General features: G+C 39.0%; 2 protein-coding genes across 2 annotated transcripts in view; both read left to right on the forward strand.

The window, feature by feature from the left end:
* PIK3C2A (phosphatidylinositol-4-phosphate 3-kinase, catalytic subunit type 2 alpha) overlaps positions 1 to 6,106 on the forward strand; it is a 107,040-nt gene extending 100,934 nt beyond the window's left edge. Inside the window, exons 29-33 of the mRNA XM_010830530.1 lie at positions 1,182 to 1,299; positions 1,389 to 1,461; positions 1,689 to 1,798; positions 1,887 to 2,012; positions 2,950 to 6,106. Of these exons, the coding sequence (XP_010828832.1) occupies positions 1,182 to 1,299; positions 1,389 to 1,461; positions 1,689 to 1,798; positions 1,887 to 2,012; positions 2,950 to 3,132 (610 nt within the window). The 3' untranslated portion in view covers positions 3,133 to 6,106. The remainder of the gene's footprint in view (positions 1 to 1,181; positions 1,300 to 1,388; positions 1,462 to 1,688; positions 1,799 to 1,886; positions 2,013 to 2,949) is intronic.
* Positions 6,107 to 11,329: 5,223 nt separating this feature from the next.
* RPS13 (ribosomal protein S13) lies at positions 11,330 to 14,122 on the forward strand. The gene is made up of 6 exons (XM_010830531.1): positions 11,330 to 11,441; positions 11,587 to 11,635; positions 11,810 to 11,888; positions 12,851 to 13,020; positions 13,336 to 13,436; positions 14,045 to 14,122. The coding sequence occupies exons 1-6, from the start codon at positions 11,419 to 11,421 to the stop codon at positions 14,076 to 14,078; spliced, it is 456 nt and encodes a 151-aa protein (XP_010828833.1). The 5' UTR covers positions 11,330 to 11,418; the 3' UTR covers positions 14,079 to 14,122.
* Positions 14,123 to 17,756: the final 3,634 nt, after the last annotated feature.

Below are 17,756 nucleotides of genomic sequence, written 5' to 3' on the forward strand. Positions count from 1 at the left end.
GTTAATGTTGTTTTAATAGGAAACAGTTTCTTTATTACCAAGTACAGGTCAAAAGCTTTGTGTTAAGTTACTATAAAATGGACTATGTGTGACTATGGACTGTATGTGACTAATTTTCCTTGGTATCACAAGAGCCTAATATGTACAAGACATAAACAAGGAACTAAGTTTTTCTTGAATGAATGAATGATCACGATCTTAAAATATAGGATTTTCTAGCTTTCTAAATTATTGTGGTCATACTGAGCTTCTCTGAAAAATAAGAAATTGAGACACTGCAGTAATCAAAATGATAGTGTTTAGGTTTGTTTTTGATGCCCTTTGGAAACCTTCAGTTTTTAATGTAGGTAATGACCAGTAAATTCCTGTGTTGAATTATTCACATTGTTCTCAGACTAGATTTCAAAAGTAAGGAGGCAGAAAAGTGGGTATGAGTTTATTTCCACGTGCAGTCTCATTTTTCTGTTGCCACCAAAATTAGCAGTTAAGATGATTTGAGCTCTGTGGCATTTGTGGATTTTACTGGTATCTACAATAGTTGTGATTAATGAATAACGGTTGTTTTGGAGGATAAGATCTGCATATTTGTGAGTGGTTAATCTTGAGAAGAAATAAGTAGGAAATAAGTAATAAATATGCTGCTGCCGCTGCTAAGTCACTTCAGTCGTGTCCGACTCTGTGCGACCCCATAGACTACAGCCCACCAGGCTCCCCCGTCCCTGGGATTCTCCAGGCAAGAACACTGGAGTGGGTTGCCATTTCCTTTTCCAATGCATGAAAGTGAAAAGTGAAAGTGAAGTCGCTCAGTCGTGCCCGACTCTTAGTGACCCCATGGACTGCAGCCTACCAGGCTCCTCTGTCTGTGGGATTTTCCAGGCAAGAGTACTGGAGTGGGGTGCCATTGCCTTCTCCAAGTAATAAATATAGTGTATTAACAAAACAATATTCCTTTTGTACCAAAGTCATAAAAGGATGATGTATACTTGAACTGTTTCATCTCCAGTACTTAGAAAAGAAATCAAAAAATTATAGTGAATTAAGGCTCCATTTTCTTTTTTTTTTTTTTTTTAAGGCTCCATTTTCTATTTCAGTGTATAAAAGAGTATTTCTGAGTATTGATTCTATAAATACTCCCAAATGAAATTACTTAAATCCCACTTCTTTTTGTCTTTCTTTTGTAGCTTTCCTAATAGAATGGTTCTAGGGCGAACACACGTAAAAGACGTAGCAGCCAAGAGAAAAATTGAATTAAACAATTATTTACAGAGTTTGATGAGTGCATCAATGGATGTAGCAGAGGTGACTATCCTAACTGAAAAATAATAACACACTTTTTTGCGTGCTGCATAATATTTAAATTAATGAACCTTTCTTCTCTTCCACTTTAGTGTGATCTTGTTTGTACCTTTTTCCACCCTTTACTTCGTGATGAGAAAGCTGAAGGAATAGCTAGGTCTGCTGGTGAGATTGTTTTTTTCTTTATTGATACTTCATGGCTCCCCTATGACCTGCAAGCCTGTAACTTCTCTGTGGATGTGGTGGAATGACAGTGGGGTTACTGTCTATAACCAGTGAGAATGAGATTTTCTCCAACATGTGAGGATCCGGGAATTAAAGCAAACACTTTCGTTGCAGCTTGAACCACTGCAAGCAACATCGCATAAAAATGAACATCTTTGTATTTTCAGATGCAGGTTCCTTCAGTCCTGCTCAAGGCCAAATAGGAGGAGCAGTGAAATTATCTATCTCTTACCGAAATGGTACTCTCTTCATCATGGTGATGCACATCAAAGATCTTGTGAGTGATTACAAGTAATGATGATTGTAGAAGAAACCTATTCTGTGGTAGGAAGCATTACTGTTAAAGGGAATGCTTTTCTTTACAGGTTACTGAAGATGGGGCTGACCCAAATCCATATGTCAAAACATACCTACTTCCAGATACCCACAAAACATCCAAACGTAAAACCAAAATCTCAAGAAAAACTAGGAATCCAACATTCAATGAAATGGTAAGTTAAAAATCTATTAAAATCTGCTAACTCTTAGTCAACTACTATTTGGGCATAAACACCACATTATTTATGTACATTAACATTATATCCACATAAAAATATCCGGATAGAGATTTGAAAGCAAATAATACTGAATTTTCATGAAGGATATAAATTTATGAAAACCATGGAATACCCTTTCAGTACTTTAAAAGCATATAAAATATTTGGTGAAGATAGTTGGTATTATTCTCACAAAGTAGTGAGAGTTTTTTCTAGTTAGTGTTATATACTTTCACAAAACTGAAATGAGGTCAGTTTTTCAGTTTTCTTGGTCAAACGGAGAAGACTTGATTAAGGAGATAATGCCCAGAAGTTAAGAGACTAGCTTTACAACACTCCAGATTTGCTATAAACTGCATTTGTAGTTGGCAAGTTTGCACTGAATGATGGATAATCAGAAATTATCACCTCATGGTATATAAAATCCAGAAAAAAGACAATCTCCTTTTAGGAGATTGTAATTGCTTACTTTTTATAAAATTATTACAATTACTCTTTCCCAGCTTGCTTCTTTCTACTCGTTTTCTTCCATTCTCTTCCTTCCATTTCTCTTTTAAAGATGATCTATTAAATCATCTTAAGGGAAATCATCGTAATTTCCCTTCCCCATACCTCCATTTCAGAAAAACCATGTGTTTAATTTTTAGCCAATAGTAATTTTCTGCTTTGTGCATTTGAATGTGAGACACTGGGAGGAATGACAAGATAAAGTCCAGGACTCCTGAAGTACAACATGTGCATCTAAATACGAGACAGACTCTACTTGATGTGTCATAATCAGTGTTATCAATTGAAGGCACTCTAATAACCTTTCTTATGTTTTTACATAAAATAATCCTAAAAACCAGACAAATGATTTGTAATCTGCTGTTTCTTTCTGTCTTTGCTATAGCTTGTGTACAGTGGATATAGCAAAGAATCCCTAAGACAGAGAGAACTTCAGCTGAGTGTACTAAGTGCAGAATCTCTGCGGGAGAACTTTTTCTTGGGTGGAATAACCCTGCCGTTGAAAGATTTCAACTTGAGCAAAGAGACGGTTAAATGGTATCAACTGACTGCAGCAACCTGTTTGTAAGTTAGTGAATTTCTGAGCTTTGGAAGCAAGAACAGTTATATAAATATGTGTACACACACATGTGAACTTTTTTATACTTGGACAGAAATTATACAGTAAATGTACTTGCTGCATTTCAACACATCTGGTGGACCAACAGTCACTTAACTAACTTTTATGACTTTGTTGACATCATTGCTATTTTAAAGTCATTGTATAGAATGCTGTAAATCTTAAACTTAATATATAATAAGTCCTAAAAAAGACTTTGAGTTGGTGAAGGAGTTAATCCTTTCTTGAGTAATTGAGTAATAGCTTTAGTGTGGTCTGATACTATTTTGTCAGTTCAGCCATCTATTTCATATTGTTCTTACACAGACACAGCACGTTTGTTTCCCTGTTTTGCACCTTTTACAGCCTTTACCACTGTGTATGTTCATAAACACCAAAGGAGAGCAAAGGTGCAGAATGTTACCATAAGATGCAGCTGCTACTCATAGGGCCGAAAAGCAAAGCACAAATAATAAATAGTTAAGAACTACTAAGTAGTGTATAGAGTAGGGAAAATAACACTGCTTTTTATTATATTCATGTCTTTCAAGCCTTTTTCAGAATACGTGCCAGTCACTGAAGTTGTAAATAATGGTGCCTTAACTTCATATGCTTCTCTGGTACTTCATTCTGAGTTTTTTCCTGACTTCATAAATAGTTCAGTAGTTTCCACTCACTTTTTACTAAAATAAGAAGTAATGTACACTTACTAATGTTTTTCCCACAGATAGATAATTTTCTATACTTCAGATGTATAACTTATTTAAACATCAGCCATTTGATACATGTTTTTATTGCCCAGTAACTGAATGAGATTCATCAACATAACTGTACACTAAATTCCATCATTCCATTATAATCCTACTTTTATTCCCAGGAGTGTGAACTGAAATTTGGTAATTTCACCCGCATGTATCTATACTCCACTCTCTCATTAAACAAGAGAAAATGTGTGCACCCAAGTGTCCATTCCTGTTCTGTAGAAGAACTCCACAAGTAGGGCAGACTCTTCACAAGAGGCCCAGGACAAGAGATCCAGGGTCCACGCTAAATTTTAACGTATACCTTTATGGCACAGTTTGTCTGGTTTACTCAAAATATGTGAATATTTTACATTCACATGAATTACTTTCCTTAATACAATATTTAGAATCATTAGGGACATGATTGAAATCATTCTCTAGTAACCATTAAGAATAGGGTTCATTTTTATTAGTTATTCATTCAACTTCACACATAAATTGTTTAGTTTGGATAAAAAGGTATATATAATATTAATTCTCATGGCTAGAATAGGAATTCAGACACTTAAAAGTTACCACTTTTAAGTAAGTAAGAGATTGTAGCAATCTAGTTGCTGTGAGATAACTGATAAAATATGCAATGAAAAATACCAAGAAAGGAAGGACAATCTCTGATTCAGTTGCCCAGAACAGAATTTTTATAAACTGTGCAGATATTTAATGTAAATGGTGATACCTGCAGAGCAGACATAGAAGAGTTGAGATGTATCAGTGGGACAGATTAAAGAGAAAACTTGAATTTTTGGTGCCTAACACTAATGGTCCATTTGTAGGATACCCCATATATGAATGTCTTTTTTTATATTAAAATGTGTTGTCTATTTAATAAGTTAATTAAAATGCAGATCAGAGCACCACCATTTATTTGCTTTTTCCATATACAGTTAACATTTCCTTAAAGTGTGTAAGTAGCTTTGCAAATGTAAAAAAGTACTAGATATTTTCACTTGTTTTTAAGACCTAATTCCATTCCATGAATTGTCACTTAGCCACTGTTTTAAAAAAAAAAAAAGTACTGTCTTGGTAAAAGGTCACTGTTACTTGGACTCAGTGTATGCTGCCTACTTGCAGTCTTGTTACGGCAGTGTCTTTTACAAGTAGAGCTAGAGAATGGGATGTCACTTTTCAATTATAAGAAATAGGGATTCTTATCCAAAAGTGTGTATTATATGCTCTGTATAGTTAACCAGAGTTCAAACAAGTGGTAATGTTTCTCTTAATTTAACTCATTATGTGCCTTCTTTGGACATTAAAAAACACATATATTAAATGTATTTTAAATATAAGTTATTTCTTTGTGAACGCTAATCGTCAGCCCTTACCAAAAAAATAAATTGACAGAGGCGCCTCTTTGCACTACTTACTATCAATAAACTTTAAATTGGTTGTTTTTTGAAACATTTTTTTTTAAAGCTTGCATTAAAGTAAATCTGAAACAAATGTGTAAACAAACTAGCTAAGACACTAATTTTTATGTATAATCACAATGTTTCACACCTATCTTTATTGAGTAAAAATAGTTATGCTACATGTAAGACTGTGTGTAAAGAATAATGGAGCTAAAAATACATTTTGTAATGATCATAGTGTAACTTAAGCAGAATTTTTTCCCCTTGCAGTGTTTTAGAATTTGAAAATAATGGTTTCTCAAAGAACCTATTAATTTCTGTACTGAGGAATCCAAGACTTGCACTGATGTTTTTATTACTGCCTTTATAAGAATCTATAGGTATCTCAATGTTAAGGCATGTATGATCTTTGATAAAATATTCTTTTATCTTTTCAAATTAATGTTATATGAAACTTTCAATATTTTGCCTTAAATTGGTTGACTGTTTTTTCTATGATTCACGTGGCATTTAAAAAAGAAAACATTCAATTTGATACTTAAGATTTAAGATCACAAATGGATAAAGCCCCACTACCATAGTCCATGGATTTACTTACATGCTGTTTGACTAGCAGTGCAAATAGGAATATATATGGCAATTAGTCTCATCTATAAGAACCAAATAATTTAATTATATTAAGGTAGTGAATAAAGATGTATAATATTTTTATTAATACCTTAAAATATTCAGTGGATTGAATGTGACTTCATAACTGTACTATGATTGTATTAAAATATTTCTGGAACAAAGGAACTGTGGTGTCATTTTCTTCATCAATATGTTAACACTTTTGGTTTCAGACTTTGATAATGAGCTCACTGTTGCTCTCTTTGCATCTCACCCAGGAGTTTATTAGGTTCAGGTAATCCTGAATTTCAGAACTGGCCTGTGATTTGCCCTTAAAAATGTCCAGAGAGTGTCTGACATTTAAGTGTGGTTCTTGGAAGGTCTGGATTGCCACTTTGTTAGAGTTCCATCACCATTTCATTGAAGTGAAATGCTTCTATTAGTATGGTCCCTGCCTTTGGTAGTTTATTTAAATACTAGAGTATAGTGACAGCCATGCTTGTAGACATATCTTCAGAACAGAGAATGTAGTTCTTAATACCATACCTCCATCCTGGAATGATACCAGTGAGGTTGTGGTTCTCTAATCCTAGAGGTAACATGTAAAAGAGCCAGAGACCATGAAAAAGCAGTAACTTAATTACAGCCAGCTTATTTTTTGAAACACTTTGTCATGCAAATTTTAGACATACAAAGTTAGACAACAGTTTAATGAGCTCCATGAATGAATCCCATCACACGCCTTCAACAGTTACTATCTTAGGGATAATCTTGTTTGGTCTGTATTAATGAGGATGTACCTAGGTATAGACACCTTTTTATATTTTTCTCTTTAGGATTCTTAAATATATAGATCAGTAACTTTTTTCAGTTCTGAATAATTTATTATGAATTCTTTTCCATTTCACTACTTCTCTTTTCAACTGTTTAATCCCCATCCATTGAGATTTTAATTTTGGTTATTATATTTTCACATCTGTTTGGGTTTCTTTTTGTTTGGATCACAAACCAAAAGACAAAGGACTTCCAGGATCAATGAGGAAAGAGTAGTTTTTTTTTTTTTCAACAAACCGTGTGAGGACAACTAGATAACCATGTATAAAAAATAAAGTAGGACTCTTAGAACATAAAATTTAATTCAAAGTGGATCAGAAACTTAAACATAACTGAAGTTAAAAATCCTAGAAGAAAACACAGGTGTACATCTTTGTAGCCTAGAATTAGACAGGTTTTCTTAAGTATGTCACAAAAAAGGACAGGCAACAAAAGAAAAACAGATAAATTTGATTTCATCAAAATTAAATACGTATATGCATAATAAAGTAAAAGGACAACTCACAGAATGGGAGAGAATATTCACAGATCGTGTATCTGGTAAGGACCTGGCATCTTGAATACATAAAGGACTCATAAAATTCAAGAGAAAGCAAAGAATTTTTGAATAGACATTTCTTTGGCCAAATGTCACAGGAATAGATGCTCCAGTCAGTTGGGCTTCCTCAGTGGCTGAGATGGTAAAGAATCCGTCTTCGATGTAGGAGGCACAGGTTCGATCCCTGGGTTGGGAAGATCCCCTGGAGAAGGGAATGGGAACCCACTCCAGTATTCTTGTCTGGGAAATTCCGTGAACAGAGGAGCCTGGCGGGCTATAGTCCATGGGGTTGCAAAGAGTCAGACATGATTGAGTAACTAACACTTTCACTTCATCTCAGTCTCTAGGGAAATACAAAACAGGCATGTGAAAAAATGTTCAACATCACTAATAATTCAGTTCAGTTCAGTAGCATCCGACTCTTTGCAACCCCATGAATCGCAGCACGCCAGGCCTCCCTGTCCATCACCAACTCCCGGAGTTCACTCAGACTCATGTCCATAAGTCAGTGATGCCATCCAGCCATCTCATCGTCTGTCGTCCCCTTCTCCTGCCCCCAATCCCTCCCAGCATCAGAGTCTTTTCCAATGAGTCAAGTCTTCGCATGAGGTGGCAAAAGTACTGGAGTTTCAGCTTCAGCATCATTCCCTCCAAAGAAATCCCAAGGCTGATCTCCTTCAGAATGGACTGGTTGGATCTCCTTGCAGTCCAAGGGACTCTCAAGAGTCTTCTCCAACACCACAGTTCAAAAGCATCAATTCTTTGGCGCTCAGCTTTCTTCACAGTCCCAACTCTCACATCCATACATGACCACTGGGAAAACCATAGCCTTGACTAGACGGACCTTTGTTGGCAAAGTAATGTCTCTGCTTTTTAATATAGCCATCATCAAAAGCCTAAAAATAAATGCTGGAGAGGGTATGGAGAAAAGGGATCCCTCCTACACTGTTAATGGGAATGTAAATTGGTGCAGCCATTATGAAAAACAGTATAGAGTTTCCTTAAACGAAAAAAAAAAATATATATATATGATCCAGCAGCCCCACCTCTGGGCATATATCCAGAGAAGACAAAGGTTTTAATTTGAAAAGTACATGAACCCTAATGTTCATTGTTGTTGTTCAGTCTCTAAGTCACGTCCAACTCTTTGAGACCCCATGGACTGCAGCATGCCAGGTTTCCCTACCCTTCACTATCTCCAGGAGTTCGCTCGAACTCATGTCCATTGAATTGGTAATGCCATCCAATCATCTTGTTCTCTGTCACCCACTTCTCCTCCTGCCCTCAATCTTTCCCAGCATCAGGGTCTTTTCCAATGAGTCCATTCTTCTCATCAGGTGACCTAAGTCCCAGAGCTTCAGCTTCAGCATCAGTCCTTTCTATGAATGTTCAGCATAGATTTCCTTTTGGATGGACTGGTTTGACCTTGCAGTCCAAGGGATTCTCAAGATTCCTCTCCAGCACCACAATCAAAAAGCATCAGTTATTCACCACAATTAAAGAAACTCAGCCTTCTTAATGGTCCCACTCTCGTATCTGTCCAGGACTACTGGAAAAACTATAGCTTTAACTATATGAATCTTTGTCAGCAAAGTGATGTCTTTACTTTTCAATATGCTGTCTAGGTTTGTCAGAGCTTTTCTTCCAAGGAGCAAGCACCTTTTAATTTCCTGGCTGCAGTCACTGTTTGCAGTGATTTTGGACCCCAAGAAAATAAAATCTGTCACTGTTTCCACTGTTTTCCCATCTATTTGCCATGAAGTGATGGGACTGGATGCCATGATCTTAGTTTTTTGAATGTTGAGTTTTCAGCCAGCTTTTTCACTCTCTTCTTTCACTCTCTAGTTCCTCCTAGCTTTCTGCACCAGAGTGGTATTATCTGCATATCTGAGGTTGTTGATATATCTCCAGGCAATCTTTCATTCAGCCCTGCATTTCACATGATGAACTCTGCATATAAGTTAAGTAAACAGAGTGACAATATACACCCTTGACGTATTCCTTTCCCAATTTTGAACCAGTCCATTGTTAGCGTCCGGTTCTAACTGTTACTACTTGACCTGCATACAGGTTTCCCAAGAGACAGGTAAGGTGGTCTGGTATTCCCATCTCTTTAAGAATTTTCCTGTTGTGATCCACACAGTCAAAAACTTTAGCATAGTCAATGAAGTAGAAGTAGATGTTTTTCTGGAATTCCCTTGCTTTTTCTATGATCCAACGGAAGTTGGGATGTGGGCAATTTGATCTCTGGTTCCTCTGCCTTTTCTAAATCCAGCTTGTATATTTGAAAGCTCTCAGTTCCTGTACTGCCGATACCTAGCTTGAAATATTTTGAGCATTACCTTGCTAGCACATGAAATGAGCACAACTGTATGGTAGTGTGAGCATTCTTTGGCATTGCCTTTCTTTCAGATTGAAATGAAAACTGACCTTTTCCAGAGTGGTACTATTTACAGTAGTCAACACATGGACACAACCTAAGTGTCCATCAGCAGAGCAATGGATAAAGAAGATGCTGTGTACATCCTAGCTCAGTTGTGTCCGACCTTGCAATCCAATGGACTATAGCCCGCCAGATTCCTCTGTACATGGAAGTCTCCAGGCAAGAATACTGGAGTGGGTAGCCATTCTCTTCTCCAAGGGGTCTTCCTAAGCCTGGGATCGAACTCATGTCTCCCACATTACAGGCTGAATCTTTACCGCTTGAGCCACAAGATAAGCCCCAGTGTGTATTACTCAGCCATTAAAAGAATGAAATAATGACATTTCAGCAACACGAGTGGACCTAAAGATTATAGAGATAAATACTACATTACTTTGCCAACAAAGGTCCATCTAGTCAAAGCTATGGTTTTTCCAGTAGTCATGTATGGATGTGAGAGTTGCACCGAAGAACTGATGCTTTTTAACTGTGGTGTTGGAGAACACTCTTGAGAGTCCCTTGGATCAGTCCTGAATATTCATTGGGTGGACTGATGCTGAAGCTTCAATAATTTAGCCACCTGATGTAAAGAACAGACTCATCTGAAAAGACCCTGATGCTGGGAAAGTTTGAAGGCGGGAGAAGGGGCTGACAGAGGTTGAGATAGTTGGACAGCATCACCAACTCAATGGACATGAGTTCGAATAAATTCCCAGAGATGGTGATGGACAGGGAAGCCTGGTGTGCTCCAGTCCTTGGGGTCACGAAGAGTCTGACACGACTGAGCGACTGAATTGACTTATATATGGAATCTAAAAAACAGTACAAAGGAACTTACTTTAAAAACTGACTAACATATAAAACAAACTTTGGTTACCAACAGGGAAAGCAGAGGATGGATTAGGTACTTGTTTTTTTAAAAAATGTAAAATGACTGTGAAATGACATAGAGGTCAGGACCAGACAGCTTGTAGTCAGGCACCCCTCCCCTGAAAGGTTACAATTAGAGATAATAAGTGTTACCAGTTGGCTAAGGGCAGCCCTTTATCGTCATGCTATTGTAAGCTTTTTTAAACTTTTTTTTTTTTTAATTTTGGCCATGCTCTGCAGGCTTGGTGGATCTTGCTTCCTTGACCAGGTATCCAACTGAGGCCTTAGGCAGTGAAGGCAAGTATCATAACCACTAGCCGGCCAGGGAATTCCCCCTTGTGAATATTTTAAGGGGAGGGACAGACTTGAGGTAACTAGTGTCAAGACCAGCCTGGGCGCAGCTGAGTGGATGAGCAATAGTGTATGGATGAACTTTGCCGCCCAAACTCGCTGGGCCACGGGGACGCAGATAACCACCTTGCCCAAGGCCGGGGAACCCCTGCAGCTCTATGTGCTCCAAGCGCACTCCCAGTCCAGCATCCAAACCCGCAGTATCCTGGATAAGCAGTGTCTCGTCTGGATTCCACTGCCCAAGCCGGAAGCGGATCCTTTTTTCCGCTCCAGCCTAGTGCCGCCTCAAACACCGATGCCTGCCGGGAAGTGTAGTCCACGTCGAAGTACATTTCCCGGCAGACGCCGGGAAATACGCAGCGAAGCTCCGCCTCCTGCAGGGGCGGAAGCCAGGACGTGTGAGGCCACTTCCTGCGTGGAGGGTGGCTTCCTGCGGCTCTCCCACCCTCTCTCTCCTTTTGCTACCACACCGCCGCCATCATGGGTCGCATGCACGCTCCCGGGTGAGCTAGGGTTTATGAGCGGGTTGCAAGGCTGGTCTAGGGGTGGAGGGAAAGGAAGGAGCGTAGGCAGTGGGCCGAGGGGGTAAGGTTTGGGGCTGCTCTGGCGGGGCTCGCTTTTTCACCCCGATACTGCTTTTCTCTCCAGGAAGGGCCTGTCCCAGTCGGCTCTGCCCTACCGCCGCAGCGTCCCCACCGTAAGTAGTGTGCGGGTACCGAGGAGAGGCCGGGAGGCGGTGGGGGTGCCATCAGTTGCTCGGAAGATGCGGACCACGTGTGCATGAGCGCAGTTTTGAGGGTGGAGAGGGCCGCTGCGCTTCGGTTCCATCCCGTATTTCTCGTCTTAAGGCCGCTTTCTCTCCCGCGAACAGTGGCTGAAGCTCACTTCTGACGACGTGAAGGAGCAGATCTACAAACTGGCCAAGAAAGGCCTGACTCCCTCACAGATCGGTGAGTCAGTCTGTTTAATGTAGCCCCTTCCTCCTGACCTCGTGTAACGTGCTGAAAAACAGTGGGGCTAAATGTCTCACATGTGGTTTGAAAAATTTTTGCTCGTTTTCCTGACTTTACTGTTGACCGAGGCCTAGCCCTCCTTTGCTGAACTCTCAAGGTCTTATTTGAAAGACGATAAAATAATTAAAATGTGTTCAAAATTTTAATGAGTATTTTCTTTGGGCTGGGCACTCTTCTTACGTGCGTGGTTCTAAGCGCTTTCCATTTTATGACCCGAGTTAATTCTGACAGCCATAGTTTCAAATAAATAGTAGACGTTTTCCTGAAGTTGGGGTAACTGAGGCACGTTGCAGCTATATAAACAAGCCTCAGATCACACAGCTGTTAGTGAAGCTGGGACTGGCTGCTCTGAGTGCTCATTGCTTTCTAACAGATGTGGTTTGAACCTCAGCTGTGTGTGACTTTGTGCAAATGGCTTCGTTCTGCAAATGTTTGCCAGCTGTGTGATCCCCGATCCTGAGAATACAGTCATTGTAAAAAAGCACCATAGCCTTCTGTTGAGCTTATGGTCTAGTGGAGATGTTATACATAATCAGAGGTGTGTGTGTGTGTGTATATATGTAGAGAGAGAGACTGTGGGGTAATCAGGTGGTGCTGTTTTGACGACTCCTTGATTTTTTTTTTTTTTTTTTGGTGGCCTGTAATCTAGCAAGCTCACTATGATGATGGTCTTCCAACATTCGCAGTTTCCACCAGAAAGGTTTTCCTTAGTGTTGGGTAAACCTTCCTTGGATGTCTGAGTGAGGTTCGCTTGTGCATTCTGTTGTTGGTGTCTGATGTATAAAAAGTAAGCTGTGTTTTGCAGATGGGAAACTTGGCAAGTGACTTGATCTCAGTCTTGACATCACATGCTCCAGTTTGTATGTATGATGTGGGAATTTATATTACTCCCTTTCCAGGTGTGATCCTGAGAGACTCTCATGGTGTTGCACAAGTACGTTTTGTGACAGGCAACAAAATCTTGAGAATTCTTAAGTCCAAAGGACTTGCTCCTGATCTCCCTGAGGATCTCTATCATTTAATTAAGAAAGCTGTTGCTGTTAGGAAGCATCTTGAGAGGAACAGAAAGGTAAGAGGATGAGACTGCTTGTACTAAATTCATATTAGTAAAATATAGTGACTCTGATTTGAATTATCCAAGGGGCACAAACAAATCAGTGTTTGCTTTGAAATGTTTCACCAGAAGAGATTTCTGGGGTGGGGGTGGGTGTTAGTTCCCTAAATTCCCTTAAGGACCTAATCTAGCCACACAAACCCTAGGCTCTGGTTCTATTAACAACACTAAGCAATTTTTCATTAAAGTGCAGGGTGTCTATACATTTTTCTGTTAAAATGATGTTTAGTTTTAAGTGGTTTTCCTGAATTCTATCAATTTTATTTCTAGGATAAAGATGCTAAATTCCGTCTGATTCTGATTGAGAGCCGTATTCACCGGTTGGCTCGATACTACAAGACCAAACGAGTCCTACCCCCTAATTGGAAATAGTAAGTTATCAACCCTTTTTGTTGATAAAAATAGGAGTTGGCCAAGTATTAAATAGAGTAGTAATTATAGTAAAAGGACTGATCATAGATGTTTTAGATTGAGCCTATATTCACTTCTTAATTATAGCAAGAAAACAGTCATAGACAGGTAGAGCGGTTGTGTTTTGTTGATACAAAGGGTGGTTCTTCTGTAGACTCGTTTAGAGCACAAACGTGCTCTTTAAATCACTTTCAGATTGTGGGTAAAATTTAAGTTCTTTTGCTCCCGGGTGCTTATGTTGTTTTAATTTTTGCATAGATAACTCACTGTGATGATTAACATCCTAGCATTCACAGTTTCCACCAGAAAAGTTTTTCCTTGTGCTGGCCAGTTCTTGGAGGCCTAAGTGACCATCTTCATATTATGGTTGATCACAATGAACTGATTCCAGGAACTGATCTGTTCGGTGCATTTTATATATTGGGGATTTATTTTAACTGTTAGGAAATAGCTGTTTTCAGAGATTGTGTGAATATGGAGGACTTTTTTTTAACAGATTATGTATAAATATAGAGGACTTTTTTATTAACCCAGCTCTCCCCCCCACCCCCTTTTTTTTTTCTTTCAGCGAGTCATCCACAGCCTCTGCCCTGGTTGCATAAATTTGTGTATTGTACTAAAGCAATAAAATCATTGTTTAACAGAACCATGTTTTGTAACTTTTTTTGGTCCAAAAATTTGTCTCTGTATTTATCTGTTTAATGTGGATGTGTGTTCCAGCATTAGAATTGTGTGATTCCACAGGGAGCAATAAGATAGCATCTATCCATTGCATCCCTTCACTGCTCAACTAGTTGAGCAGCTTGTAATTTCACTGTGATTGGTGGGTACTGGAAGAAACCAGAAAGTGGTAACATTATTTTCACAAACGTCTCTAAGTAATTTGGATACATTTGATGTAGATCTCTCATATTATCTACAGTGTAGTATCAGAAATAGACATGAAAGTGTCTCTGGAGAGGAGGGCATCTCTAGTATGGAGGGACCTTAGAAGTAATATTTGATCCCAGTCTTGTGAGTGATGCTCAAACATACGGAAGAGTGGCTTCAGGGAACAGGAAGAACCATGAGATGAGCTCAGCTCCATGAAGCTGGCAACTTTTGAATGGGTTATGATGATAAAAATTACTTAGTTGGGTGTTGTCAGAATATTTAATTCTTAAAATCTAGTGAAAGTTGCTCAGTCATGTCCATCTCTTTGCGACCCCATGGACCATGCTCCATGGAATTCTCCAGGCCAAAACACTGGAGTGGGGAGCCTTTTCCTTCTCCAAGGGATCTTCCCTACCCAGGGATCAAATCCATGTCTTCCACATTGCAGGCGGATTCTTTACCAGCTGAACCACAAGGTAAGCCCTTTGAGTCAGAAAATTCAAGCCATTTGTATGTACCACTTTTTTGGTATTTATCACTTGAATAAATGTTTAATCCCTTAAGCTTTAACCAAAGCAGTAATCAAAGTTGTGTTCAAAATCACATGGTCGGGCAAAGCCCTTTGTTTTTAAGAGACTAGTATCATAAGTAGCATTGATGTCTTGTGGGATGCTGGGCTCTGAGGGTAGAGACACCCACTTCGTTTTCCTTGTTCTTCAGAACACTGCACATACTTGCCTACCAGCTCTGTTGGGTGCAAACTGACTAAGCCCCACATCCTAGTGGGGAAAACAGGTGTGGAAATTCTACTTAATTCTTTTTAAATTTATTTTTAATTGAAGGATAAATGCTTTACAGTATTGTGTTGGTTTCTGCCAAACCCAATTCAAGCCCTACTGTTAGATGTAATTTTCTAATCCCTGTGCTGCTGTGTTTATGTCTTAAAAGTGACTAACTGTCATAAACCAAGAAATAACATAAGGCAAACTTCTCCAAGAGTAACAACTAAACAAGGTTAGCAGCAACATCTTTGCGAACTCCAGGTAAGGTAGGCAAAGTTGGGTATTGATGGCTCTGGACTAAAAACTAGTTGGTAGTATGTGGAGCATTTGATGTATCAAAGCATCTCTAGGTTTTCTTTTAATTACATGAAGTTTACATATGATTTTGCCTTCAAGCCAGCAGTTTACTGTAAATATTAAACAGGACTATGTGTTCATGGGAAATAGATGGGAAAACAGTGGAAACAGTGTCAAACTATATTTTTGGGCTCCAGAATCACTGCAGGTGGTGACTGCAGCCATGAAATTAAATGACACTCCTTGGAAGGAAAGTTATGACCAACCTAGATAGCATATTCAAAAGCAAAGACATTACTTTGCGAACAAAGGTCCATCTAGTCAAGGCTATGGTTTTTCCAGTGGTCATGTATGGATGTGAGAGTTGGACTGTGAAGAAAGCTGAGCGCCGAAGAATTGATGCTTTTGAACTGTGGTGTTGGAGAAGACTGTTGAGAGTCCCTTGGACTGCAAGGAGATCCAATCAGTCCATTCTAAAGGAGATCAGTCCTGGGTGTTCATTGGAAGGACTGATGCTAAGCTGAAACTCCAATACTTTGGCCACCTGATGCAAAGAGTTGACTCATTGGAAAAGACTCTGATGCTGGGAGGGATTGGGGGCAGGAGGAGAAGGGGACGACAGAGGATGAGATGGCTGGATGGCATCACTGACTATGGACGTGAGTCTGAGTGAACTCCGGGAGTTGGTGATGGACAGAGAGGCCTGGTGTGCTGCAATTCATGGGGTCACAAAAAGGAGGACACGACTGAGTGACTGAACTGAATGTGTTTGGAGGTATTTTAATTCCTTCAAAATGTAAAAAACCACCTGCAGTCTTTTTGACTGGGCAGAAAATTCAGATTTGGCTTTCAGAAACAGTCCTGCTACTTGGTGGCCATGTGGTTTGGGAGGTCCAATCTCATGAATCTTATGAAAAGTTACTGTGAGGATCACGTGAGTTTCTTAATATGTGGCAGTCATGCAGGGCTTCTCTGATGGCTCAGATGGTAAAGAATCCACCTGCTATGCAGGACACCTGGTTTCAATCCCTGGGTCATGAAGATCCCCTGGAGAAGGGCATGGCAACCCACTCTAGTGTTCTTGCCTAGAGAAACTCCATGGACACAGGAGCCTAGCGGTCTACAGTCGACTACAGTCTATGGGGTTGCAGAGTCAGACACAACTGAGCAACTAAGCAGTTAAGTCATGCAGAGAAAACCCTAAGTCTCTCCAAATCACTGTGTGTTATTGAGACACTTTGCACATGGACATCACATCATGCTGCAAATACCATCCCATAATCTTTACTCGTTATGTCCTGGTTGTGGGTTCTTATTCCATAGAAGATGTTATGTACTCTAATTTGCCTTGTAGTTACCTTGAGATACTCCCAGATGTTACTCTTTTCTGTTACAAATACTTCCCCCAATTTATTCTCTGCCTTTTGATTTGTGTTTATGGTATTTTTGCTATAGAAGCTTTAAGATACTGTCTCTGACGTTTTCCCCTAATGATCATTTTCTTTTTTAAGTGGATTAGTCTGTTTAAATATTTTTTTTTCTGTTTCTCCCTTCTGTTACAGTATCGTCTGTCTTCATCTGTCTTCCTGACTTAGACATTTATCCTTTCTTTCCAAAGGTTCCGATATGCTTTTTCTTTGTAGTATCTATTTTGACAGAGTTGGAATCAGCATATGGATATAACTCCAGATCTACCCATATATGAGCTCTTAGGATTTCAAGGTTTCCTTCAACAACTGTTCTCTTTATTTAAAAATCATCTTTTTTTCTAGTGATAGATGTTGATCTTATTTTTTAGCTGCAGTTATCCATATATCTGGTTTTAAAAGTCATATACCATTTTCTTGGACTTCACTATAAACAGCCTTTTCCACTTTGTAGTATAATGCCTAGGACAACCCCTTTCAGTTTTCCTGACATGTAATGATTTCTAAACATTGTTTTTAAAAATTGAGGTGAAATTGACATATCATAAAATACATCATTTAAAAGTGAACAGTTGTGTGGCACCTAGTACATTCTGCAACCACCACCCTTACCTAGTTCTAAAACATTTTCATCACCCCAAAATAAAACACTATACTCAAAAAGCACTCTTTATTCTCACCCTGCAGCTCCTGGCAACCACCAGTCTGCTCTCTGTTCGTAAGGGTTTACCTATTCTGGTTATTTCCTATAAATGGAATCATTCAATGTATGACCTTTAATGTCTAGTTTTCACTTAGTATGGTATTTTGGGAGCTCATTCACATTGTAGCATGTTACCTAGGTTATTTATTTTATGGCTGAATAATATCCCACTGGATAATAAGGTATGTATATACCATA

Source organism: Bison bison, unplaced genomic scaffold, assembly GCF_000754665.1.
Source record: "Bison bison bison isolate TAMUID 2011002044 unplaced genomic scaffold, Bison_UMD1.0 scf7180017864518, whole genome shotgun sequence".
NCBI classification, from domain to species: domain Eukaryota; kingdom Metazoa; phylum Chordata; class Mammalia; order Artiodactyla; family Bovidae; genus Bison; species Bison bison.